The following is a 25820-nucleotide window of genomic DNA, read 5'->3' as shown; positions in this document are numbered from 1 at the left end:
AGGCACCTCTCACTCACTCACCCAGAGCCCAGCAGAACTGAGCTCTGCTCACCTCTGAGAACTGGTCCCCTGGCCAAGGGGATGGGTCTGTAGGCTGGGTCGTGGGTGCAAGGCAGCGAGCAAAAAGGTACAGTGGGGACAGGTGTGAGCCCTGCAGCCTCCCTGTGTGATGGGGACAGGTGTGAGCCCTGCAGCCGCCCTTTACCATGGGGACAGGTGTGAGCCCTGCAGCCCTCCTGTGTGATGGGGACAGGTGTGAGCCCTGCAGCCTTTGTCAAGGGGACAGGTGTGAGCCCTGCAGCCTCCCTGTGTGATGGGGACAGGTGTGAGCCCTGCAGCCTTTGTCAAGGGGACAGGTGTGAGCCCTGCAGCCTCCCTGTGTGATGGGGACAGGTGTGAGCCCTGCAGCCCTCCTGTGTGATGGAGACAGGTGTGAGCCCTGCAGCCACCCTTTACCATGTGTGCTCCCGTCACTCCCAGAGCACGCGGTGCAGGATGTAAGCCAGCAGGCAGCCCAGCAGCGCGGGCCTGAGGCGCCCCACATGGACCACGGGGCTCACCTCCCACCCCAGCACTCCCTGCAAGGCCAAGAGAGCACGGGCTGTCTCCTCACACACACACAGTGGGCCAGAACATCCCTGCCCAAACTCAGCGCTGAGACCTGACGTGAACGCTGCGGTGTACGACTGACTGTGCCCTTCCTACATGTCTCACACTGGAACAGACACACCTGAGCCTCTGCAGCGGGGTCTGGGGAGCTGTGCACCCTCCTCCCCAGCCCCATTCTCCGGGTACTCATTCACCATCTCACTTCTCTGTGCTACAGACACAGCCATGCCTGAGATAACAGCAGGAACTGTCCCAGCAGGCCAGGCCCCTGCCCAGACAGTGACAGCCACCCAGCGCCAGCCCCTCCGTGCTGCAGGGCAGCTGCACCACAGGCACCTGGCAGCGGCTCACCCCTCACGCTCAGGTGCTGCCCCTCCATCTCCAGGGTGTCCCTGCTGCCCAGCCAGCCACTGTCCCTGCTGCCAGTGTCTGCTCAGAGTTTCCCCCACAGCACTTTACCCACTCCTTTTCCTCCAGCCCACATCACCTGCTTTCCCTCCCACTCACCCAGGCTCCCTCAGGCACACTCAGCACCCCTTCCCCACTCCACACCCAGCATGCTATTTCTGTTTTAAGCACAATGACCACCACCCACTTGCTGTGGCAGCTGCCCCAGGCACCCCTCCGGCACCCTGTCCCACAGCAGTGCCAGCCAGCAGCCAGAACATGAGCAGGACGTGTCCTGCCACAGCAGAGCCCAGCTGCAGGCACACTCTGTGGCAGGGGCCTGAACTGAGACCCCTCCGGGGACACGAAATGCTGCAGCACACTGGCACAGAGTGCTCAGGAGCTCTGGAGAAGTCACTCCAATGGGGACACTCCCCAACAATGCCACCGTGCCAGTTTTTGCTTGCTCCCACCGGGACCAGCTCGGGCACTCGGCAGGCTGGGCAGGCAGTGGTGGCAGCTGCCCCAACCTCCTCTAGCCACCCTACCCTCGGGGGACATCTCTTGTCCCCCAGCATGCACTGTGCCAGCCCCAGGTGCCTTCCAGGCCTGCTGCTGGCAAGGGCAGGGCTTTACCTTGAAAGACTCCAGGAAGCCTCCGTGACCGCCATTCTCCATCTTGTCCTCCTCGGGCCCCAGCCCCAGCATGGTCTGCGTGTGCCCGTGCAGCTCGTCGTGCAGGTTGTCCAGCAGGGCAGCCCGTGTCCGGTCCTGGGGAGAGCCAGGGCTCAGCCAGGGCCCGGGAGGAGCAGTGGCACTGACCCGCGGCCCAGCCCGTCCTCTGGAGGGGACAGCCACCCATGGGCAGCGCCTCTCGTGCCTGCCAGCACCGACCCAGCTCGGCAGGGAAAGGCGGCTCTGGGGAGGGCTGGCACGGCCCCCAGAGCTGCCCCAGGCAGGGACACGGGGGCTGCGTTACCTCCAGCTTGGCAAACTTGTCGGACTTGCAGCAGGCGTTCTCAGCATTGATGAGCTTGGTCAGCAGGAACTCCCGGAACTCGGGGCTCTGCGGGGAGAGAACCAAGGCACAAAACACCCTCCAGCTCGGGACCCTCTGTGTCTCTGGTAGCAAGCTGTACCAACCCAAAACCCAAGCTCTCAGCATCTGGCAGTGCCTCCAGGTGTGGAAGCATTGGTGGAAACCCAGGGGGTTTGAGGGGCTCGCCTGCACCAACACAGTGCCCCAGCACCAGAGCTGCTGCTGCTGCCTTGCTCAAGTAATGCCATGCTGTGGTGCACGGCCACTCACCCTACCATAAACACCAGGGGCCCCAATGGAAACCAAAACTAATGCAGGTCAATTCCAGCAGTCCTGTTTTCCCCAAGCCAGTGTGCGTGGACACACCTCGGACACGCACATCTACATTTCTACAGCTTGGAACACGCTTCCCTGGCAGCCCCTACCTTCTGGAACACCGGCGGGCTCGGCAGGGGCGGGCCAAAGGAGGGAACATCTTCCCGGGCTGTGACTGACACCTGGGGAGCCAAGAGACGTGTTATTCCCAGGGGTGCAGCAGGATAACAGGGTCTGTGCCACCTACACCCAGGTGATATGTCAGACTGTTCCAAGGCACATTCAAATGCTCAGGATCATCAAAACTCTTTAACAAATGAGCTATTTCACAAACATGTATTTCATGTACTACTGTCTGTATACACACACATTCTGTCACAGTGCATACATAACATACCTGTGTGCACACGTGTGTGTGCTCAGCACACAGGTACAAATCCCCACCAGGCCTAACACTGACTGCATCACTGAGCACAGGGCAAGTGCCCTGGGCAGCCTGTGCTGGGGCTCACCACCCTCAGAGGGAAGAATTTCCTGCTAATCTCTAATCTAACCCTACTTTTGCAAGTGGGAAGCCATTCCCCCTCGTCCTGTCACTCCATGCCCCTGTCAAAAGATGCTGAAGCAAAACTGTGTGGGTGACACTGGGACTGCCTTCACCTTGTATGCTGTATTGTCTGCCTCGGGGTTCTCCACCTGCACCACGATATAGGCATGCAGGAAGTTGGAGGCAATCATGTCTGGCACGAATGGGGTGTTCTCCTCTTGGAAGATAATTGCCACTATGTCGTTGCCAATGTGCCTCTTCCTCTGGAGCTAAACCAGCAGGGAGAACATTGGGTCAGTAAAACCAGGCAGCTCTGCTCCTGCAGCAGCAAGTGCCAGTCCCGTGCCGTGGAGCCAAGCAGCCCCATCCCACGGGCCAGGGCTCAGCAGGGCCCACAGCACTGGGCAGCATCAGGGCATCCCCACTCAGACCCCTCTGAGCAAGCAGCCACGTCTCTCTTACTTGTTGTGTGTCTCCTTCGGTAAAAGGCAGCTTGGTGGAGACATGAAACATTATCTCCCTGTCCCTGAACACCGTGTACACAGACTCCACTCCCGTCTGCCCATGGCTGACATCCAGGCCTCCTCGAAAACTGGAGATCAAGGGAAAGGCAGAGAGAAGCTCAGAGATGCTAATTGAAAGCTTCACAGGGAGCACCAGCGGCTGTCAGGGGACAGGCTGATGAAGAGCCCAGCTCATTTATCTTTATCTAGCAGCGAGCAAACGGGAAAGAACAAACCGTGCGTCATGTGCTGCAACCAGCCATCGCTGTCACCAGCCTGAAATACAGGGTGCACACAAGGCAGGGCTGGTCAGCAGGGCTGACCACGGCCATGGGCACGAGCCATGGCCTCCCCATCCCTCACCAGCAGCGGGGTCTCTGCCTGCACGGTGGGACTGCCCGGAGGCACCCGTGGCTGAGCCGCGACGCCCGGCACAGCACATTGCCACAGACTGCCTTCCATCTACGGCTGAATATAGCCAGATTTTATCACAACCTCAAAGCTGCAGGAAAAGAAATTTTTCTCTCTTGGCAGCTCTAATTTTTTTTAACTCCCCCAGCCTTGAAAAACAAGCCAAAACTATATTTGCTTCTGCTCCGCACATCCCGCTCAAGAGCGAGATGACTTCTGTTCTCACACATAGATATTTTTACATATGACATGGTCTCTTGTTAATGTATTTGTAAAATCATCCTTTTTATTTAACTTACCCTTTGAAGTCCTGGAGAGTTATGGTGTCTCCCAGAAAACTTAAGAAGTTCTTGAAGGCAGTGCTCTCTTCATTATTGCCAAACAGCTCCTCCTCTTGTGTCTACAAAACACAGGGTGCATGTGCTGACAGCCCCAATTTCCCCGCCTGTCCAATCCCCTGCCACCTCCAGCTCCAGCCATGGTGTCCCTGGGGTCTGACCAGCACCTTGTTCCCTGGTGTCCTGCACAGCCACAGGCTGCTCCCCACCTCTGCTCCCCGGCTGGCACCACCACACTCCCCACCAGCACCATCCACGGGCTGCACAGCCCGCTCAGCACCCAGCACAGCCCAGGGCAAAGCTGCTGAGAGCCTCCTCTGAGCCCCAGCAGGGCCTTAGGACAATGTCCAGGAAATACCAAACCAGAAGTGAATCCTCTGTTGAAAAATCCCTAGTCATCTCCTGCTTGCTGTATTTCAAAACAATGAGACCCTAATTACAGCCTTGCACGAGTCACTCAATCCAACACAAAATGCAATACGTAGAGTGCCTGTCAGAGTAATTCTCAGTGAGTTCTGAGGCTGAGTTCTGCACTCCCCATCCAGAGTCCCCCTGCTAATGACAGCACTTTCAGTAAGCGCCTCTCTTCAGAGCCCACAGTCCCTCCAGACAAACGTAGCTGTTTAGCTGTCTAAACATATATCTGATTAAAATACCATGCCTGCTAAAATCCATTTTCACATCCGCTTTTCCCTACAGCAGCTTGTGGGCTGATTTCCATACTGAGACTTTTCATTCATATAATTTTTTAATGAGTGGGGTAAACATCCGAGCAATGAGAAACACAGTCAGTGAGGACAGCCAGTGCCACGAGGTGCTGCACGTGGCAGAACCAAGGTCAGAGTTGAGCCTGTGCTCCTGAAACGTGCATCTCTGGGATCACTGGGACATGCTCCATGAAAGCAGCATGGGAACAACTCACCTGCCTGAACTTCTGATAGATCACACCAAACTTGAACGTGTTGTTGACCTCATGCTCATCATAGGACACTATCATCTGGGATGCCTGCAGGAAAGCAAAATGCCAATAGTTTCGTCTGGTGGTTCAAAATGTGATGGCCAAAAGATCCATGGAGAGGGGTGAGGAGAGCCCACCAGAGCTGCAGCAGGGTACAACAACAGCTGGGCAGCATCAGGGGAGTGGAAGGGGGAAAAAAGCCAAATTCCCAAATAATTAGGCTAAAAGTTTTCAACAGTGGCCCAGGTGTGGTTCTCAGTGTCCCTGCAGAACACACAACCAACTTGGGCAAGTTAGCTCACCTTGGGGTAGAGAACCGGGTTAAACTTCAGCCCAGAGGCATCGTCACAGAAGGCCTGTGGGCAAGGGGAAGGAGCAGTGAGTGCCAGGTCCTGGGCCAAAACTTCAGCCATCAATGTCTTATAAAGAAGACAAATACAGTCTCCAATGGCAGGAGCTCCCCACTTCACATCCACCATTGGGGATGCCCCATGGCCTGGCTAGCCCCGACTGAGGATGCAGCAAGCCAGGTCCCAGGTCCCTCCGTGTCAAAGGAGAGCCCCTTGCTCTCCTTGCAGGAAAACAACAGCACCACCCAAGTGCCCCTTGACCTGAGAGCCCAGGCACTGCTGCCCAACACTGCCCAGCACTGCCCAGCACTGCCTGGCACAGGCTTTGCTGCACGAGTTCCAGCCAAGCCAGAAAATTCACCTTTGCAATCTGGGGGATACTCGGGAGTTTGCTGAATCCTGCCAATGGGATCCTTTCATGCAATGTCTTCACTTTAGACCTGGCAAAGAAACAACGAGCACACAGATGTCAGAGTGTCTACAGCAAAGCAGCACCCGCTGTTGGGAAACACAGTTGTGCTGCATTTGTTGGGCCTGGTTAGTGAGCAAAGGCTCGATTTGTCTTCTCATCTCTTAAAATATTCATAGTTCGAGGGAAATGACACAATGGTTCAGACATGCTGAGTCCTGTCAGCTTATGGAGGGATAGTGAGAGAAGTGACTGGTGTTATCCCAGGGAGGATTAAACCCCAGAGGTTTATGTTCAGTTCCAGCAGGTTTAGTGACAGATCAAAGTCTCATGTTCATTATCACGTTTAGGCAGTCTCAGCACAGAAACACAGGGATGCTGCCACTGCCTCCCATCCCACCCAGACCCCTCCACATGCTGCCAGTCCAGCCCAAGCACCTGCTGTAGAAACAGAACCAGGGACTCACAAAGAGAGAATATTTTGTTAAACAAAGATTTTTTTTTTCTGTACCTGAGTATAACCCTTAAATATTCTGTGCCATCTGTCTCCTCGCATTTAACAGAAAGGATCAGATTTCCAAGGCTGCTGGCTGTACAGTAGAAATTTAAATGATCCTAAAAATAGAAAACAGCATGTTAGCAGCCGGGAAGCAACGCGCCGATGGCAAGGACACTGCCTGGCCACTCACCTGCCACCCCACAGCCGCCCACCGCCCATCCCGCACCCCTTGCCAGGAGCAGGGCTGTGAGCAGGAGGGCAGGGGCTGCCCCACAGGCCCCGTGTCTGGCTGAGCCCCAGGGGCAGGAGGCCCAGAGCCAACAGCCCCATTGGTGTCACAGGAGACCTGTGCCCGTGGGGCTGGGGCAAAGCCACACGTGTGGCCATCACTGCCATGCTGGGAACCCACCACTGCTCCATTCCCTGCAAGGAGGGAAATTGTAAACTCGCCATTTTGCTCTCAACCGGAGAGTTTTCTCAGCCAAAGGGTTGAGGCCGTGGGGTGGAGAAACCCACCTTCCCCAGGAAATGCTTGCGGTAGGCTCTGGCCTCTCCCTTGCACTCCAGCTTGTAGCCATAGGTGCTGGGGCTGAGGTTTTCCTCCTCCTCCTCGCAGATGCTGCTGTCAGATGAGGTGGGCGTGCCAAGGTTTTCTGGGTCTTCTATCCAGTACCCCCCAAACTGGGGCAGGATGATCAGTGGGTATGGGCTGCCCTTCTCCAGGATCTGCAGAGACATGTGCCACGAGGGCTCAGGCAGGATTGGGGTGTGGATGTGGGATGCAGAGCTCACTGCTCCATGTTTTGCCCCTCTACTGCAGCAGACCCCAGCCCTGGAGGGACAAGTCCAGCCCCTCTCTGAAACCTCTTCTCTGTGACAGAAGAGGGCACATGCTACTGAGGAAAAGCCACAAAGGTAGGGAGGAGGAACATGCTTTATGAAGTTCCTCTTAGAATCTCCACCAACTCCTCTGCCATCAGCAGTTTTGGAAAGGCATTCACCAGAAGGTGTTCAGGGGGTTCAGGGCACCCACCTCATCGATGCTGGGGTACGGGATGTAGTCTTCCTGGAAAAAGGAACCAAAACATCATCCATGACCATCTGCTCCCCCAGCTGTCCCTTAAAACCCCAGCCCTGCCCACCCAAGCCAGGGAATGCCTCCAGCACCTGCTGGTCCCTTGCAGGAAGGCACCAATGCAAGCTAAGCCCTGCCTAAAGGGAGTTCCTCCACTGGTGCAACTTCCAGTGCAGTGGCAAACCCCAACCCCTTTGCACAGCTGGGAGCTGACCTGCACTGGGCTGGGCATAAAGCTGGATTAGGGATTTACAGGCACCATGCTCCCATCTCTGCAATTCAATCAGTGCCTTGTTTTTAGATAACATCCAAATCCTTCCCAGCCCTGTGAGTGACTGTCTTTGACAATCACAATAAACCTCCGAGATGGGGGGGACACTTGAAGAGATGCCCCCAGGAAACAAAAATCAACCAACCTTGTGTTTTTGGCTTCCAGACCTCTGTTCTTCCAGTTTTGGTGCCTGTTTGGAACAAAATGAATGCATTTTAGATGCTTTGACCCACACAGGGGGTCAGTCCACCAGCATGAGGGTATTTTGCTACATGGAGATCACTCCAATCCAAGTGGCTGGAAGGTGAGGTCTGTTCCTGGGACAGGCCCTCTGCCCTCAGGGGCTGTGCTGGGGCAAACACCCCGAGTTTCTGGCAGGCACACTGCTGCTCACCTGCATTTTTTCCAGCATTTCGAAGAATTCTGCCGACTGAAAAGAAAAGAAGGAAATCGACTGTTTGAGAAAAGCAGACACAAAGCAAGCCCGTCCAAGCCACATGACAGCAGGGACACTGGACTCCCACCCCGAGCACTTGTCCTGCTCCCTGAATGTGACCAAGCAGCTGGGATTCCCATGCAGCCCCACCTGGAGCTCAGCATCATTGCTGCAGCTGCCCTTGCCAGAAGCCCTCGACCCCCAAAATGCCGAGCTTTGAGCACGTTTGATCAGGGGCCTTGAATCATCTATTTTCTTAATCACAGCAGCACTGGTGAAGCTGCTGCCTGTGGTGCTGGGCTGCCCAGCGCAGGGTTAATCCCCCTTGCCACAGGAACTAAAGAGATTACTGAGCTGCTCCCGCTGGAATCCCCGTGGTGCTGCCCGGCTCGGGAGCGCGGGGCAGGAGCCGCGCACAGGGCGAGCGGCCCTGCACCCTGGGCGACACCGAGGGGCCCAGGGACAGGAGCCCACCGGGGCGGGCGCAGCCCCCACGGCCCCTCCGGAGAGCCCGGACCCCACTGACGGCTCAGCCGCGCTCGGCCTCGGCACCTGCAGGTAACCCTGCTCCGATGTACCTGAGCTCCCGGCGGGGCCGTCCGGGAGCTGCTCGGGGCCGCGGCTCCCGCACCGCTCCGCTCCGCTCCGCAGCAGCCGGACCGGCCGGACAGTCCCGATCCCCCTCCCAGCTCTTGCTGCCGCCAGGTACACACAAACAAAGCACCCAGCCAGGCTGCGGCTGTGAACGCGGCTCTCCCCTAAGCCCCTAAGTGGCTTTTCTGGAGGCGGCCGCCCCCGCCCCGTCCCTTGGCTCTGCCCTCCTTTCACCGGGCCGGGAGCGGCAGATCCCCCAGGGAAACGCGGCATCAGCAGCCCCCATCCCAGCGGCGGCCAGAAACGGCTCGCGGGAGGGACACGCGTGATTTGGAGCCAAAAAAGGGGTCATGGTAACAAGGGGAAAGGCAAGGGGGATGATTTTTAGCGAGCCCTTAGAATAGACTAATTTCTCAAAAGACAAAAAAAAAAAAAAAAAAGGAAAAAACAGAGGAGAGGATGAAGAAATGAAAATCAAAGGAAAAGAAAAGTCTCAGAGACATTTTTTCCTTTAATATTTGTGGTGAGCAAAGGTCGAATATACAGCACAAGCAGTCTGTGGCTGCCAGCACAGGTGGGGCAGCTGTGCCTCGGACACCGCCCTGGCTGTTTCCAGCTTTAGACCATGCCCCTCCTCACCTAACACACCTGAGGGAGTCAAAAAGAAAAACCCCAGGCTCAGACAGCTCTGTGCCCACAGCAGAATACTCTTTGGAAAGTCCTCCTTAGTTTGATCTTGGTTTGGATTCTGTTTATCTCCAGGTACAAATGTTCCAGGGTAGTTTCAGGTCCTGCTCTACCAGTAACCAGAGCCAAGACCTGACCTCACGGTGGCACCAGACCCAGGTGCTACAGTGAGCCCCACAGAAAATGCCACACGTACTGAGCAAAGCCTGCAGCTCCCCAGAGAGCTGTGCACACCTAGAGCCAGCTTTGCTGGGCCACAAAGGAAAGGACGGAAAGAAAACCTTGCACCAGGCAGGAGCAGAGTGGAGGGCAGCAAGCAGAGCTGGGCACCCCTGCCCAGCACTCTCCCACAGATGTCAGAGCCCTGGAAGAAATCTGTTACCTTCCTGAATAGAAGAAATCTATTACCATCGCTCCCCGCCCGCATCAGCCGCACAGCCCGAGCTCCTCAGGGGCACCCAGCAAAGCCGCAGCCCGGCCATCCCGCCCAGCCCCGCCTCCCCTCGGGGATGGTTCCTCAAGCCAGAGGCGCAGCCGGGTTGTTATTCCAAAGGGTGGCAGCGCCCGGAACAGGCTGGGCGGGAGGCAGGTGCGGTTTGCTGGGACGGGCGGGGTTTGCGGGGACGGACAGGTGGGGTTTGCGGGGACAGGCGGGTGGGACAAGCACAGCTCAAGGTGCCCGGCCCCGCGACGGGCACAGCGCCGGCCCATGCGGGCACAGAGCGACCGGCCCGGGGCTGGGAGGGTCAGTGGGAGGGAATCGCACTGGGAATCACACAGAGCCACCCGGCCCGGGGCTGGGAGGGTCGCTGGCAGGGAATCACACTGGGAATCACACAGAGCCACCCGGCCCGGGGCTGGGAGGGTCGCTGGCAGGGAAGCAGCCCCGGGACCCAGCGCCCCGCCTGGCAGCGCCGCTCGCGGCGGCGGAACGGGAGCGTCGGTACGGGACGGGCCGCACGCACGGCCGCCGCCGCGGGGGGAGAGGGACGGAGCCGGAACAGGCTGCCGGCTGGATCGCAGACACCACCTGCTGCTGCTCCTGCGGGAACAGCCCCGCTCCCTGCAGCCGCTGCGTTGGCAGCTCCGCTCCCCGCCAGCCCGGCGCTCCGCAGCCGGCCCCGCACTCACCTTCATGGTCGGGGGCGCCGTCAGCGGGGGGGACAGCGGCCGCTCCGGGACGGCCACATCCGTGCTGTTCAGCAGCTCCTGCTTCCTGGAAAACCAAACACAGGCAGGTCAGCTCCCCCCGCCCCAGCCAGGGCACCAGGCAGGAGATAAGCGTTATCTCCCTTGGCAAAGCCGGGGTTGTGCAGCTGCCTGTACAGTAATATCTGGAATCTGAGAAAAAACCCAGCAGACAGTGTGAGGAGGTGATAAAAGCCATCAGAAGAGCCCGTGCCCAGGGTGGGCTGCGAGTCCCCAGGTATAGTGCTGGTGGTGCAGGCACAGCAGGGCTGTTCCTATGACAGGAGCCAGCCATCCCCACGGCTTCCCTCCCCACCTGGGCAGGACCTGCGGCTGAGCAGCCCTGTGGCAGCAAAGGAGGCTCAGGGACACCCAGGGACACCCCAGCACGGGAGGGACACAGCTGAGGGCCCCAACACAGCACCTGGCACCCGATTTGGAAGTACCAAGAGCATCATGAAGATGCAAGACCACAGGAAAGCAGAAAGCAGCCCCTGTGCCATGGAGCTGTCAAGACAGCCCCCCAAAAGTCCCCTAAGCTTTGGGAAAGTACGGCCTCAGCCCTCCCCTGAACAAGATTCCCATCCCCGTCGCCCGGCGGTTCCCGGGCAGGCAGCCACGCCATCACACAGCGGCACTGCCAGATGCTCCTCCGGGAGTCAGAAAATCTGAGATTTAATTTAGTTTCCTCTCGTCCCTGCCAGGTTAGTCCTGCAGAAACCGGGCCAAAATGTCCAACTGTTTATCTCTCGGTAACGAGGTTTGGTTCCCATGGCAGCGCGCCCCGGGATGCTCCACGCGGCGCCGGCACCGATCCCGCCGGGCTCTCCAGCACAGCTCCTGCTGCAGGAACACCCCCTGAAACGCCTGCCCTCCCCACGGCCCAGCGCCCCGGGCTGCCCTCCCAGGCCCCGGGACTTGCGACAGCGGGTGGCAAACGCCGGCTGGTCAGGGGTGCCTGCAGCCCCTCCTCAGCAGGCACGGAGGGGCTGGGGAATGAGCTGGGGAGGCAGCAGGGATGCTGGGGAGGCAAAGCGGCACCAGCAGCACCATCCTACTCACAGCCAGGGGAGTCATGGCCCCACCTGGGCTGTGCCAGCAACACGGGCTTAGCCAGAGGCACCGGGGGCAATACCCACTGCATTGTGCCCAAATGTGAATCCAGACCAAGAACTGGTGTTTCACATTACATTAAATCAAAGTAAATCTTCTTTCTCTCTTTTTCATATCAGAGCAGGTTAAACTTACATTATTACACCTCATTTGAGCTCCTGGTATCTTCTAGTTTTTCAGTGCAAGAAATTAAGTGAAGCAATGTGGGGCAATAGCAGAATTCCCATCCTGCTCACCCATACTGTTTATCAAGCTCCTTCCCTCTCTGCTCTCCACAACCTCACCCTGTCTCTGCTGCTGAAAAATGCCGAGATGACAGATTTTCCTTGTTTGCTCTTTGACTTTCTAGGACACTAAAGCACAGCCTGATCTGGAGCAAACCACTCATCCTCTGCTCTCCTTGCTTTGAACCCTGAGCTCTGCCTGATTGCACTCAGCTGCACAGTGGCCTCAAAGGCATAAAACAGATACGACTTTGAAAAGATTAAAGTTACAGGGATGCGCACAAATAATTTGATTTGATCTGGGATTTGTAGTGGGTTGCCATAGCATCATATTCTAAGTATTATAAAATCACCCAACTTAACAACATGTTCCTCTGTCACATGCTGGCTGCTTCTTTGGGGCCAAACTGCTGGAACTGCTCCTGCAGTTCCGGGAGAGCAAAACAAGCCCATCCCCAACGACTGCTTGGAACGGGCCCCTGCTCTGAGAATCTGTTATGGTAAAGTCCAACCACAGACGCCGATGATTCAGCCCGCCATCAGCGCTGGGGTCAAGGGCCGGCGCCCGTTTCCCAAACTGATTGCCCTCGGGGGATGGTAAATGAGCCAGGGGAAGGTTAGCACGCCTTTGTCAGTGCACCGGGGCTCACAGCAGCCCCGCTCAGTGACCCGGTCCCCAGATGGCACTGAGGGCGCCTCTCTGCACAGCCTGAAGCACAGCAGGGGTGGCAGGTGCCCACCCCAGTGAGCATGGGCGTTGGGGACCTCCCTTTGCCTCTCCCTGGCACCACAGGAGAGGCACAGCCCCAGCATGGGCAGCCAAAGGGCACAGCGCTGTGTGCTCTCCCCAAGGGGGCACCTGGCAGCTGCCAGGGGGCTCTGCCCGCCCCTGATGCCCCCGTGTCCACCCTGGCCAGGGCCACGGCCGGGCACCAGCGCACAGGAAGGGCCAGGAGCCGGCGGCCGGACACCAGCCTCTCCAGAAGGAAACGTGGGCATCGCTTCTGTAATTATTTCTTTGTTTTTCTCATTAGGCAAATTAAGAGACAAGGAAAAAGAGAGAATTAGAATTCTGCATTCTTAGTAAATCTAATTAAGGAAATACCTTAATGCGGTTATGGCAGGGCCGACTGCAGGGTTTCCGAAGGGAGTCTGAGATCACCCCAGCCATCCCGGCCCCCAGGACTGTGCTGGGGACCTGTTGTCAGCTCTAGGGAGGCAAAGCCCACCTGCCAAGGGCTGCTCTCCTGGCTTCTTCCAGAGGGAGAAAATGGGGATTTCCCCCCCTTTTTGGGGGGAAACCACGGACACCGGTGAGTTTCCAGCACAGCAAGGGCAGGTGAGGTCTTGCTCTTTAAAGCATCCCTGATCACAGTCCCAAAGCACCTTCAAATTAATATCCTGTATTTAGTAAACCCCATTGACATACTGAAATTCTGATTAATAAGTGCTGCTCAGCACAGAGCCAAGGCTGCCTGGACCCCTGGCGTGTTCCCATCCAGACCCTGACTCACGGTGCTCACTTCTCTCCTGCTCTCTCAAGTCAAAGCCTAATGAAAAACCCCCAGTGCCTCCCACCTCCTCATTGTGTCCATCTGATTTGTTTCCCAGACAGGCTCTAAATCAACACAGTACCTTTAGATAAACCCCAGGTGGGGAGGGGAGATGCCAGCATATTACCTGACATGGTGAATGCTCCACATGTGCTTGGCTCTACTCTGTCAGGATGTGCAAATGGGATGGGAGCAGCCCAGGTTACCCGTATGCCTGTGCTTAATTCCACAGATCAAACCTGGCCTAAGGAGGTACCAAACTCCTGCAGCAACAAGTCCTGCCTGTCAGATGCCTCATCCTTGAGAAGGTCAGCAATGACTCTCCTGTAAATTAACAGCCTCTATTTTTGGACTCATAATTTTTTATCCTTGATGGGCATCACCTTGCCAGCTGCTTCCTTTTTAGTTTATTTCATATTGCATGCCTGATCTCCTAAGTTTCCAGAGGGGATGTGCTTCCCTATCACTTTCCATCCTGCCCCTAGCCAGGCTCAGCGCTGCCCACAGCGGGCAGTGGGGCACAGGCTGCTCGTCCCCCCTCTGGGGGCTCCTCTCATGCCCCACACAGCTGAGACTGACCCCTGGCTCCCGGGACACGAGCACCTGCTGACACACCAGGCGGAGCAGCACGGCCAGGGGCCCTTGCCAGCTGCTCACAAATTGCAGAAGAAAACAAAAAAAAAAAAAAAACCAAAAAAAAAAAAAAAAAAAAACCACCCAAAAAAAACTGTGGGTTTTTGCATCACAGACAAGGGCACCTTGCTGTGAGTTTACACCTGGAAATCTGCAGTGAGTGCCTGAATGAAGAACCTTGCCCTGACTTTGAGCAGCTCTCCACCCAATCCCAGGATGCCAGGCAGGCAAGATCTCGCTGCATCATCACTCATCCCATGGAGGACATCAGCAGAGGACATGCACTGCTGCAGGCTCCCACTGATGTCAGACAGTTGTGGGGCTCCAGAATCCCCCCCAGGCATGGGGTGCAGCCCAAGCACTCGCTGCTGCAGAGCTGCAGGACCCTTGGGCAGAGCCCCTGCTATGGAACATCTTCCCTAGAAACTCATTTACCTTGTTATGTCCTGGCTCAGCTTAGCCCTATTCAGCAGCGTTGCCTTCTCACATCGAAGCCTGAGAGTCAGCAAAAAAAAAGTGCAGCATTTTCTCATCTACATTTCTTGCAATAAATTACATCTTTGCAAACTGCCAGCCTGCACCTGCACACATGCAGCGTCCCCAGCACTCTGTCCTCAGCCCTGCTCAGAGAAAGGTGACATTTAACTGCCACTGGGATTGGCTTTAATTGCCCCTCCAAACAGCAAATAAACTTTGTTGAACAGTTCAGGGCACTGTGTGCCTGAGCAGGCAGGATCCCAGCGGCCTGCCCGGCCATGGGGTCCCTGCTGCAGCACACATTGCCCATCCTGCTGGGCAGGGGGGCCAGCAAGGGGCTGACTCCTGCTTTGCCTGCACCTCTACAGACACTGGAATCTGCCCAGCTGGCCAAGGGCTTCCCACTGGGCCAGGCCAGGCCAGACCAGTGCGGCTCAAAATGCAAGTAATGGTGAAAAGAAGTTTTTATCTTTCACAAAATGTGCTGCCTACTCTGCCTTGCAGGAACAGAGAAAGTGGCAATTTCCTGCAGATCTGGGTAAATCAGCCAAGGCACTTGCAGACATTTTCAGACCAGAAGGCTCGTCTGATCCTATTCCTGCCAAACCCGAGCCAGGAACCTCGGGCAGCCGTTTCTGAGCTGATTCAATAATTTGCAAATTGCAGAGAACAGCTCCCAGAAACCTGCGTCTCCAAACGCCATGGCACTGCTGCCAAAGGGCTGTGAGAGGAGAATGCCCCACACCAGGGCACCCACCCACCAGCTCTCCCCTGCCAGAGGGCAGCCACCACAGAATCACCTCACTTGCACGTGGGACAGTTGGGAAAACTCATTTAGATATAAATACAGTTCCAAATCCCAGGTTCTCAGAGGAAAGGAGGAGTCCACAGCAGCAGCCACCCCCCAGACCTCCCCGCTCCTCCCCTCCAGCTCAGGTGTGCAGGGGAGGCACAGGTGAGAAGAGCGCAGGTGGAGGGGGCAGGTGAGCGTCACCAGCTCTGCCAGGGGAGCCTGGTGTGCTGCACTGCACTTTGCTGGGCTGCTGACAAGGAGGGACATGGGCCACCACAGACTCTGCAGCTGCCACTGATCCTGCCAGGCTTGCATATGGCTCATGGAAAGCAAAATTCAATTGCAAATGCAGAACAAAGACTGAATGTAGGAGGGAAAAAAGCAAATAGGAGCAGGTGGAGGAACAGAGTCCCTTTTGACGATGCCGCTAGCAGTCCCTTCCTTTTCCTGCAGATTATGTCACTTTGATGGCCCTGGCAGCTTGCATAAGATGAAACAACCACCGTAAAGCACTGCTTGGATTCTTGCAATCACTCCCATGGAGGCTCCTCAGTCCATGGCAGACAGAAAAAACCTCCTCAGGGTCTTTTTCTCCCCCTGAGAAATCTGCGTGACTCTTGTTGCACTCAGTAAACCCTGCAGCAAGAGGCGCACTGAGACACTTTGTGCACAACATGATGCTGGGGGAAAAAAAGAAAAGGAAAACCAGGCTCAGACATCACGGGGCAGATTCCAGTGCAAGTTCAGAGCCAGGTTTTTTCTAAGCACTCCAGTGTCATGTTGAGCTCATTCATAAAAACCTCGTACCTGGGGGAAAGACAACTCTAAGGCAAAGTCTTCCTTGTGTCACCAGTAAAGCACTCCCTGCCCTTGAGGCAAATGCAGGATTGGCCAGTGAGTTTCACTGGATACAACATCCAGAGGATCATCTGGGTCCCCCCAGTGTCACTCTGCACTTGCACAGTCCCCACACATGTGAAGGCAGGAGGAGAGACCCCAGCCAGCCAGTCCCTCCCTACACACCAGCTGGTAGCTGGAGCCCATGGCCCAAGGGCGGAGCTACGGCCAGAACGGGCCTGGGCTAAACAGGACAAAACCCCAGGAGCAACAGCAGGGCAGGAACAGTCAAGCCCAGCAGGAGCCCCAGCACAGTCCCCATGCCTTCATTCCAGCCCAGTACAGGGGACCCAGCCACGGCTCAGCTCAGGTGAGCAGACATTGCTGCTGCTCATTCAGGACCTGCACGCTGGCTTTTCCCAACCGCTCTGCTTCGATGATCTACCTAAGAGCCCAGCAAGGGAGACAAAAATACCTCAAACCAGCAAGTGACACAGGAACTCCCCAGGAACACCAATGCTCAGTCTTTGGTGCATCACTGACATCCTGCTCTCCATGGCACCAGCTGTCCAAGGCAAAGTCCCAATGCCAGCAGCACTGAAAAATGGGGTACAAGCCCTGCAATCCACAACTGATGGCAGACAAAAAGCTTCATCCTCAGTCACCTCACTCTGATTTTTCACGCTTATAAATTAGGGAGTGAGGGAATATTTTACAATAACGATTGCAAATAATCATTTCTTCACTCATTTTAGTTTGGTACAAAATCACGAATTACACCAAGGAAAAGAAAGAAACAAAAAACCCCTCAGCCTGCAGCAGGGCCCATGTTGCTTCCACCCTGAAACAGAGGTACAGACACTGCGAGGTTCGGGTGCATATTTCTGACTATTTTTAACGGCAAAGTTGCCGGAGCAGCAGAGTCCGGGAGGAGAAAGCTCCCTGCCCGGGCAGCCCGCGGGATCAGCGCGGGGTCAGTCAGTCTCCGAGGCCAGCAGCGGCTCCGCGCGGAGCGCTGCGAGCAGGCCATTTCCTACGGCACAAAGTTGGACACCAAGTCCAGCCCGTGGCTCGGCAATGAAAGATGAAACCGTGTGTCAGCTGTTCTCGCCGCAGACAAAGCTGCGGAGCCGAGTCACGGCAGAGCCGCCCGGAGCCCCCCGAGCACGGCGCTGCTTCTCTCGGTGCGGCGGCAGCGGGGGCTCACCTGCCCGGTGCGGGCCCGGCACACCCGCACTGACCAGCGGGGCCGGAGCGCGGCTCCCGGCGCCCTCACACGGCGAGCGGGTCACCGTTACCGGCCCCTGCTCCCCGGCACCGCTCCGGCGCCCGGCGCGCACCGCCAGCGGGTCGCGGTTACCCCGGTGTCCGTTTCCAGCTCCCGGTACCGCCGCCGACACCCCACCCGGTAATTCCCTCCGCCGCCGGCCCCGCGTCCCCCGCAGCCCCCGGCTGTGCCCGGCCCACGGTACCGGGCGCTGCCCGCGGCGTCACCTTCTCTCGCTGCTCTGCCGGGAGCGGTGCAGGAGCCCGATCAGCACCACGGCCGCCCGCACCCCCGCGCGCCGGGACCGCGTCCTGCCGCCCGCCCGGGACATCGCCGCTGCCGCCGCCGCCGCCACCGAGCGCCGGCACCGGCGGGGGCGGCGGCGCGTCCACGGCCGCGACCGCCCCCGCCCCGCGCCGCCCCGCGCGCGCCCCGCGCCGCCGGTAACGAGCGCGGGGCCGGCACCGGAGCCCCGCGGGAGCCGCTGCGGAATGGCGGCAGCTCTGCCCCCTCCCTGCAGACCCCCGGACACCCCCGGGCCGGGCCGGGCCGGGCCGCGGGCGGGCGGGGCTCGGAGCGCGTCACGGGCCCGGGGAGCGGACGGTCGGCGGCACAGCCCGGGCGCCCCGGTACCGAGGCTTTCCCGGCTCTCCCGGCTGCCGCAGCCCGGGCTCCTCGAGGGGCGCAGCGCCAGCGCAGCCCCTTCAGCCCCCTCAGAGGGAGGACTCGCTCCTGCCCCACAGACGGGTCCTCACCGCAGCAAACCCCGCAGGAGCTCCCGGCTGGTCCCAGCCCGGCCCTGCCATCCATCCCTCTGCCATGGAGCATCCCTCCCTCCCCGCGGCATCGGGACAGCACGGGGCCTCCAGCCTGTCCCTCGCACCGGGAGCTGACACACAGCTCCCTCCAGGAAATGATTTCTTTTTTTTATTAAGTAAACTGTAAATTATCTACTTCTCACTTCAGCACCTTTCCCTGGAAGTCCTCGTTGCCATGGTGATAAAACACCCAGGTCCCTCTGCCCCCCTTATCTCACCTCTCTCCTCAGCCAGTTCAATTTTCACAGGAATTAGACACAGGACAAGCTACAGCTCTTTGAGCTACTTCCCAGCCTAAGGGATGGAGCACCATCCCCGCTGCCAGCAGGTGTGGGATCATTCAAGACAACATCCAGGTGCGGGATCATTCGTGAGAGCACCCACCCAGCCCAGGACGGGACACGGGCACCTGCCCAAACCTGCTGGCTCTCCGTACCCCTGCAGCCATTAGGAACAGTCAAACAATCCTCCTGCAGCTGGTCCAGCCCACTGCCCTGGGTGGGTGCACCCAGCCTGGCCTCGGAGCAGGGAGGGCAGGAGCTCCCCGGCAGTGGCACACAGGTGCAGGGCCCCTGGGGCAGCTCCAAGTGCCACAGCCAGCTCAGGGTTTGGGGGGACCCTGCCACAAACAGCAATCTGTTATGGGGCACACACAGGCTGCAGGCAAGCACATCCACCATCCATTTGAGCAGGACCTGAGCAGCTCCCAGGGAAGGATGGCCAAAAAGGCCCCTGCTCCCCACGCACAGAGCCGGAGCTGCCTGGAAACCCCCAGCTGGGGCAGTCAATCATTAACAGTGCATGGGGCTCCCCTGGCAAAGCCTGTAATAAATGTGTTTGCTCAGGAGAAACAGCTTGCAGAGGCCGCAGAGCACATCTGGCAGGGAACAGCCGCTCCTGCTGCCTCAGCCCGCCTGTCACCCTCCTGCCTACCACCCTTAAGGAGATCAACACAACCTCAGCTCTGGCCTTCTCTATCTAAATGTTTCAGCAGAATCTCTAATCAGATGGATTCCCTAAATGCCACCATAACAAAGCCCCTATCATTGCTGTAATCTCTTTCTGTATCCTACTGTAAGCCAGATAAAAGCAGGTGTGATGTTATTTTTGTTGGCGCACCGCATGAATTCACCCCAAATGAACCAGACAGCATTTCAGTGTCACCACAGCACCCATCCCGACCTACACTGTGCACATGGAGCACTCCAGAGAGCCAAGACCCAAACTGAAACCCAGGATCAGTATTTCTGTGTTTCACCAGATCTCGAGGTCCCTGGGGAGAGAGGCAGCAGCAATTCCAGCAGACAAGTGTTGAGGTACCCACTTTCTCACAGGAAAAAGTCCAACTCATTCTCCAAAAATTCCAAAAGGCATTTCTATCTCCTCAGAACAACATCAGATGATGCCAAACTCTGAATGCTGGTGAGAATACATAAGTTGGTAAGAGGAATGAATCTTGCTAAACCCGGGTGCTACCTGTACTGCCAAGCCTTTCAATAAAGTCTTTGATGGATCAACAGATCTCTTCCTGCAGAAAATACCTGTCTGCTTTCCTCCAAGCTGAAGCTATCAGCCTGACAAATTCCTCAGGCACAGCAAAAAAAAAAAATTAGATCCTATTTCTGTGCCAAATTACACCAATTCTCAAATTAATTTCCAATTAATGGAGGGGGAGGGGGTTAATTTTAAATCTTTTAGCTCTCACATTAAACAGGCAGATTCGAATTTCATTGAGTCTCCCTCTCTGGAGACATTTTCCACATCTCTCCTCCCCTTTTCCAGACAAGCTAAGTATTAATCTCCTCTTGGTTTATGCTGAAGTGGCTTTGTATTGATTTTTAAAGATGTTCAATTCTGTCCTATTTGGAAATAGACAAACACTGAGCAGAAACTCAGGTTTCCTCTCCACCTAAACAGGGCCCAGCCCACAGTGGATAATGGCATCTGGACTCACTGCAGCTGACTTGTCATTTATAGAAGACAATAGATGGCGAGGGCTGGGGTGGGCTGGGGGCTATGGGCTCACACAGGAAAAGGAACCAGGACCTCCTGCCCCACAGGACATCACCTCTGGCTGAGCCAGGCCCTGCAGAGCCTGCCCTGCATTTCTTGGGTTCTGCCACCTGGGAGCTGCTCCAGGATGGACAGGGCAGGATGGACAGGGACACCTAGGAAGGCACACAGGGCGGCAGGGCTGGTGCAGCTGAAAGCTCCTGCCCTGCCTGTCCTCCCCATGCCTCACCCTCTCCACTCCATCCAGCCTCCTGTTCCCGCAGCGATGCCACCAAGCATCCATCACCTTCCTGAACGTTTGCCATAGGAACGCCCTGTCAGGGCCAGCACCCCCAGAAGCTCTCCAGATGTCCCAAAGGACACCTCCTAAGAGAGAACGCTGCAGATCAAGACATTCCTTTAATGTCCATCCTTCCTTTAAAACAGCAGTATCACCCTGTTAGTGACTAAATTACCTCCAGGGTAAGCAGTTGCCCCTGTTTTTTGAAGGAATATATATCCCTTGAAAAATGCCCTGACACTTTTGCTCCAGACAAAGCAGTTTGGCAGTGAGCTAGGAAGCCTGAGGGGCTGGAGGAGAACAGGACAGGTCAGGATAATTACACACGGTGATTTACTCATCACCTGGCAGCCGTCTGGACACTGCTGGGAGAGAAGGACCTGAAAATGCCAGGCTGGGACAAGACTGAGCCTTTACCCCTAGGAGTACTGGATCTGCCATGAATAAATGACACTATCAATGTTATTATGAAGCCATTAATTTATGTCATAACTTTGGCTTTGGTACAGCTGCTGCTGTAAGATGAAGCCCCCCATAGGTGAGCAGCCCACCAGTCTGCCTCAGCCACCTGCGGAGGAGCCAGCCCCCTGCTCACACCTGAGCCCAGCTCCAGTGACTCAGGGCTTCTCTGGCCAGAGCTGTGGCACTGCCTCATCAGACAGCGCAGGACACGTCCCTGTCACCCTCCTTGCCTCCTTGGGCAGGGGATATTTCTGGTTCCCTCACTCACGAGGGACAGTGCCAGAAATACTCGAGCTATGCCAGGCATTTGCCACAGCCGGGCTGGAGGCACGGCCAGCCCAGCCTGCCTGAGCTCAGGGGCTGAAGGGAGCCCAGAGACCTGCCCAGGCCCTGCCCCACCACCCCGGGACCCTTCCCCACTGCCCAGGCGCTCGCCCAGAGCCCCTCTGGGCACTGCCTGCCACCAGAGCACAGCACCTGCTCTGCCCAGGTGGGAGAGCTGAGATGGGGCAGCTGCACCAGCACCGAGGACTGGCAGCCAGGGAGGAACAAAAGGAGACAATGCAACACAGTCCATACCCCAGAAATAGAAACTGCTTTCCTGCAAAGGAGCAGTCACATCCCGATTTCCCTGGCATGGCAGAAATGGATTTGGAAGCTTGCAAACGAGGGAGAAAGTGATTATAGTGTTTCAATTGGTGCTGCAGGAGGAGGATAAGAGGGCATCCACTTTTACAGAAGTATCACAAGAAATAGAGCTTTAGACTACATTACATCCAGCCCCAAGTAATCTGATTAGAAATTTATTTTATGGCTTCAGTTAGAAAGACATGAAGGCAATCCCAGGAAAGCACAGAGCCAGCTCTTCCATGCAGGCAGTGAGACAGAGCACAGTGAGCCCATCTCCCCAGAAATGGTGCGAGACGGGTGTGACACGCCACAGCCACCCTGACACCACATCAATTCTGAGATTGGATGGTGTGCCAAGGCGTGGGGCAGCCCCAGCTCCCACCCCACACGTTGGCAAGGCCCCCCAGCACAGCAGTGCCCCAGCCCCGACGGTCCCTGTGCCCAGCACAGTGGCTCCTGTACAGAGGAGCAGAGCTCAAGTGCAAGAAAGGAGAAATTTACCCCTGAGCTCAAGGAGAAGCATACAGGGATGGGCTGGCCCTGTCCAGAGCCCATCCCTGTCACAAGTGCACTCCACATCGACCTTCTGCCTGGGCTGTGGCCAAGCCAGGCCCAGGAGTGCCCATCTCCCCAGCACAATTTCCAGCCCTCCCAAGCAATAGGCAGAAAGAGTGGTCAAAGCCACAACAAAAGAACATGAAAGAACTCTCACTGCAGAAAGCAGCTGAGGCCAGGTGGGTCTTGTCCCCCTCCCCTGGGCACAGGGGATGCTGAGGAGCACAGCTAAGGAAGGTGCTGGGAGCAGCGCCTGCCTGGCACAGAGCCTCCAGAGCAGCCCAGTGAAGGCTCCTGGCTGCAGGTGTGCAGGTGACACTGAGCACCGTGTGTGACAGACACACTCAAACAGCTCCAGAGGGGGTAAGACCTGAGCCATAGCCAAGAACTTTAAGAAAGCCACGAAAGAACAGTGACCCAAGAGCAATCAGTGACAGGAGTCTGGAACACTGACCATGCCATCAACACATCAATGCACTAGTGGGTGGTTTTCCAAGACTCATTTATCAAGGAACAAAGCAAGCTGTGGGTACAATGAGTCTCTTATACACCTCTCCCATCCATTGTGTGCCACTGGCTATGAACCAAACCCTATTCTGTAACTGAGACAGCCCAAGTGAGTCACCTTTGGGCTCTTCCTGCCCAGCAGCCTGCCTGTGTGGTGGCAACTGGGGGCAGCATCAGCCACAGCACAGCTGACACAGAACGAGGTAGTCATGGCCATGACAGCAGCACAATTACATAGAAATTGTATTCCTGATAATTTGGGGTATTTCTCCCTGTGAACACAGGCCTCCTGAAGAGATGAGCTCCAAGATTTCAGCATCCAATTAAATTAGATCAAATCAGCAGAGGAAATTAGTCTTTACAGCATGAGCAGATCCTCTGAATTTTACTAGTAAATCAGTGAGCTAAATGTCAGCATTGATCATTAACATCACTCATAAAGCCAGATTTGGAGGCACAGCCACTAACATGTGCCACTTGCCCAACACTTCCAGCACCCCCAGCACCCTGCTCAGCCCCAGCCCTGCCCGTGCAGAGCAAAGACCATCCCTGGAGCCTTTGTGCCAACCAGTCACCACTGGAATCCTGCTGGGAAGCTCAGGATTAGGCCCGAACTTTAGCCTCAATGGAGCCGTGCCCTTCCCGAGGGTGCTGCAAGGGATGTGGGAGGAGGAGGTGGGCAGGGAGGGGGGCAGGGGGGTCCCAGTGCCACAGGGGGGGCAGCAGCAGCAGCAGCACCTGGGCCCCAGCCACGCTTCTGGAGATGACACCATCTCAATTACCCGCCTCCCTCGCACACCTTGTTTGATGTGAAAGCATTAAAAGACATATAATTTGCGGAGCTAAAACACAGGTATTATCTCTGACACATCTGTACTACAGGGAACGTTCTGAAGTCAATCAAATCCAGGGGTTTCTGCTGCTCTACAGATTTTTCCTTGCCTCTTGCTCCAAACAAGAAAAGATGGAAAATGAAGCAGTTTTTAGCTGCAGACCCATCATCTTCCTCTTCAAATCACCTCACACTGTGTAACTTTATCAATGATCAAGAACAGGAGACCCAGATCAGCTTGTCAGGGCTTTAGAAAGTGGACTCTGCATTCCAAACTGGGAATTAACAGTATATTGTTGTAGCAGAAAGGAGCTGTCATGGCCCCTGGTGTGACACCAGTAACATTTGAGAGGAACGAGACAGGACAGTGCCTGAAAGGACTGACCTTTGAGACTTCACAGAGACCCAGAAAACGACTCTGACCTATTCAAGTACCTGTCAAGCCTCTACATGTCTGTTCTGGGTGGGAGCCTGAGATGAGCCATGTTTCCACAACAGGCTTTGGAAGATGTGAGTTCCTTGGGAACGGTATGGGTCACGGAGAGCACCACAAGCCCCACTGGAACTAGAACAGGCGAGATGGAGAGGGCCATTCCAGAGCAGGAGCATGGCACGGGAGCGCCGCTGGGTGCCATGGCCGCCCATCCCTGCCGGGCTGGCTGGAGCCAGGCCCTGCCAACTGGCAGGAAAAGCGACAGCCGGCGAGAGCGTACAGTAATTAACAAAATTATCATCAGGAACAAACCACGGGCTTTGGCAGAATGCCTGCACTGCCACGCCGGCACTGCCTACCCTGCTCTGGGCTCCTTGGCCCGGCAGACGTGGGGCTGCTCACGGTCCCCAAATCACACCCACCCTGTCCAGGGCCGAGGGGAGCCCAGTGGGGACATGGCCTGGGCCGAGGGGAGGTCAGTGGGAACATGGCCTGGGTCAAGGGAAGGCCAGTGGGAGCATGGCCTGGGCCAAGAGGAGGCCAGTGGGAGCATGGCCTGGGCCAAGAGGAAGCCAGAAACCACCCCAAGTGGTTGCAGACCCTGCCTGGGTGACCTCAGTGACTCTGCAGACAGAGACCAAACCCAGGGCAGATGGGGCTCAATCACCACAGCCATCATGGCTCCCTCCACCCATCAGGACAATATTTGCTCTCTGAAGGTGGCTGCTCTCCCAGCAACCGCCCTCCGGCTGCAAACAGCTCCCAGCCTGACAGGCCATAAATATGGCAGGAGGAGAAACCAGCACAGTTTATTAGTTCTGAGACAGAGCTAAAAATAGACCCATGTGGGGCTGCTCAGTCCTCTGGGCAGATGTAATTGTGGATAATCTAGCTTTAAATATGGGAAGGCTGTCTGACAGCAACAACAACATTTCAGCATATGGACGGGGCGGCACTCACCGCTGCACCACCTCCAACGTCACCGCCACATCCCAGCCCACCTCCCTGCTCCCTGCCTGGGCTTTCTGCAGGAACAAACCCTCACATGAACCCAATGTCTACACCAGGCCACTAGGAGGAAAGCATAGAGTCAAGTACCCAGGGAGAGCATCAGTGGAGCTGTGCCAGTACCCATTCCCCCGGCCTGGAATTTTATATAGCTAAGGCTTACCAGATTAAATGGCTGAAACACTGCAAGTCCTCAGAGCTGACAGCACCTTCCTCCTCCTGTGAAAGCTTTCTCTGTCCCAGGCAGGCTGTGAGACGTGCTGGGAGGATGCTGTGTGGGCGCAGGGCTGGGTGTGGGCAGGCAGCCAGGGCGATAACTGCCCTTCCACGAAGAGAGAAGCGCTCCAGCCTGCCTGCCACAGATAGCAGCGAGACGTTGGGACTGGCTGGATTTTGTAAATCTCCCACCAGTCCTCGGGCTGGAGGGGAAGGACAGACCATGGCCCTGCCACCATCCTGGCAGGCCACTCAAGCAGCTGATGGTGAGCAGGGCTGGTAGCAGCCCCTAGCCGTGGCAGCAGCAGAGGCCTGTCACCATCCCTGGGCACACACCTGCAGTTCCCTGGCACTGCTTCATCCCAGCAGGAACCCAGCCACAGACCTGCTGCCAACACACGGACTCATTTTGCCTGGCATGCCATGCCCAGCCATGGCTCTCCTGCACTCAGCTGGGTGCACAGCTAACACCCATCTAGCACTGACCCATGGGGACAGACAGCCCAGCCTCATTCTGCCCTCCAGCTCAGCACTGGCTTTAACTGAGTTTAAA

At 56.7% G+C, this 25820-nt stretch overlaps 1 protein-coding gene across 8 annotated transcripts in view; it reads right to left on the bottom strand.

The window, feature by feature from the left end:
• The window catches only part of RAP1GAP2 (RAP1 GTPase activating protein 2), a 52441-nt gene that overhangs the window by 8922 nt on the left and 17699 nt on the right, over positions 1–25820 (bottom strand). For 5 of the 8 annotated variants that reach the window (XM_063174118.1, XM_063174119.1, XM_063174120.1 and 2 more), the window contains 15 exons: positions 10560–10644; positions 8106–8141; positions 7857–7901; positions 7399–7431; positions 6882–7091; positions 6378–6481; positions 5819–5897; positions 5410–5463; positions 5072–5155; positions 4111–4211; positions 3360–3489; positions 3011–3166; positions 2461–2532; positions 1976–2062; positions 1633–1767 (listed from right to left, as the gene is read on the bottom strand). In XM_063174118.1, the coding sequence (XP_063030188.1) occupies positions 1633–1767; positions 1976–2062; positions 2461–2532; positions 3011–3166; positions 3360–3489; positions 4111–4211; positions 5072–5155; positions 5410–5463; positions 5819–5897; positions 6378–6481; positions 6882–7091; positions 7399–7431; positions 7857–7901; positions 8106–8141; positions 10560–10644 (1411 nt within the window). Of the gene's footprint in view, positions 1–1632; positions 1768–1975; positions 2063–2460; positions 2533–3010; positions 3167–3359; positions 3490–4110; positions 4212–5071; positions 5156–5409; positions 5464–5818; positions 5898–6377; positions 6482–6881; positions 7092–7398; positions 7432–7856; positions 7902–8105; positions 8142–10559; positions 10645–17740; positions 17845–25820 lie in introns of those variants that run through there. The other 3 variants (XM_063174122.1, XM_063174126.1, XM_063174121.1) reach the window with 2 other exon arrangements.

This window comes from Melospiza melodia, chromosome 21, assembly GCF_035770615.1.
Source record: "Melospiza melodia melodia isolate bMelMel2 chromosome 21, bMelMel2.pri, whole genome shotgun sequence".
Lineage (NCBI taxonomy): Eukaryota > Metazoa > Chordata > Aves > Passeriformes > Passerellidae > Melospiza > Melospiza melodia.
Note: the sequence above shows the minus strand (reverse complement) of the source record. Positions and strands in the feature narration are given on the sequence as shown.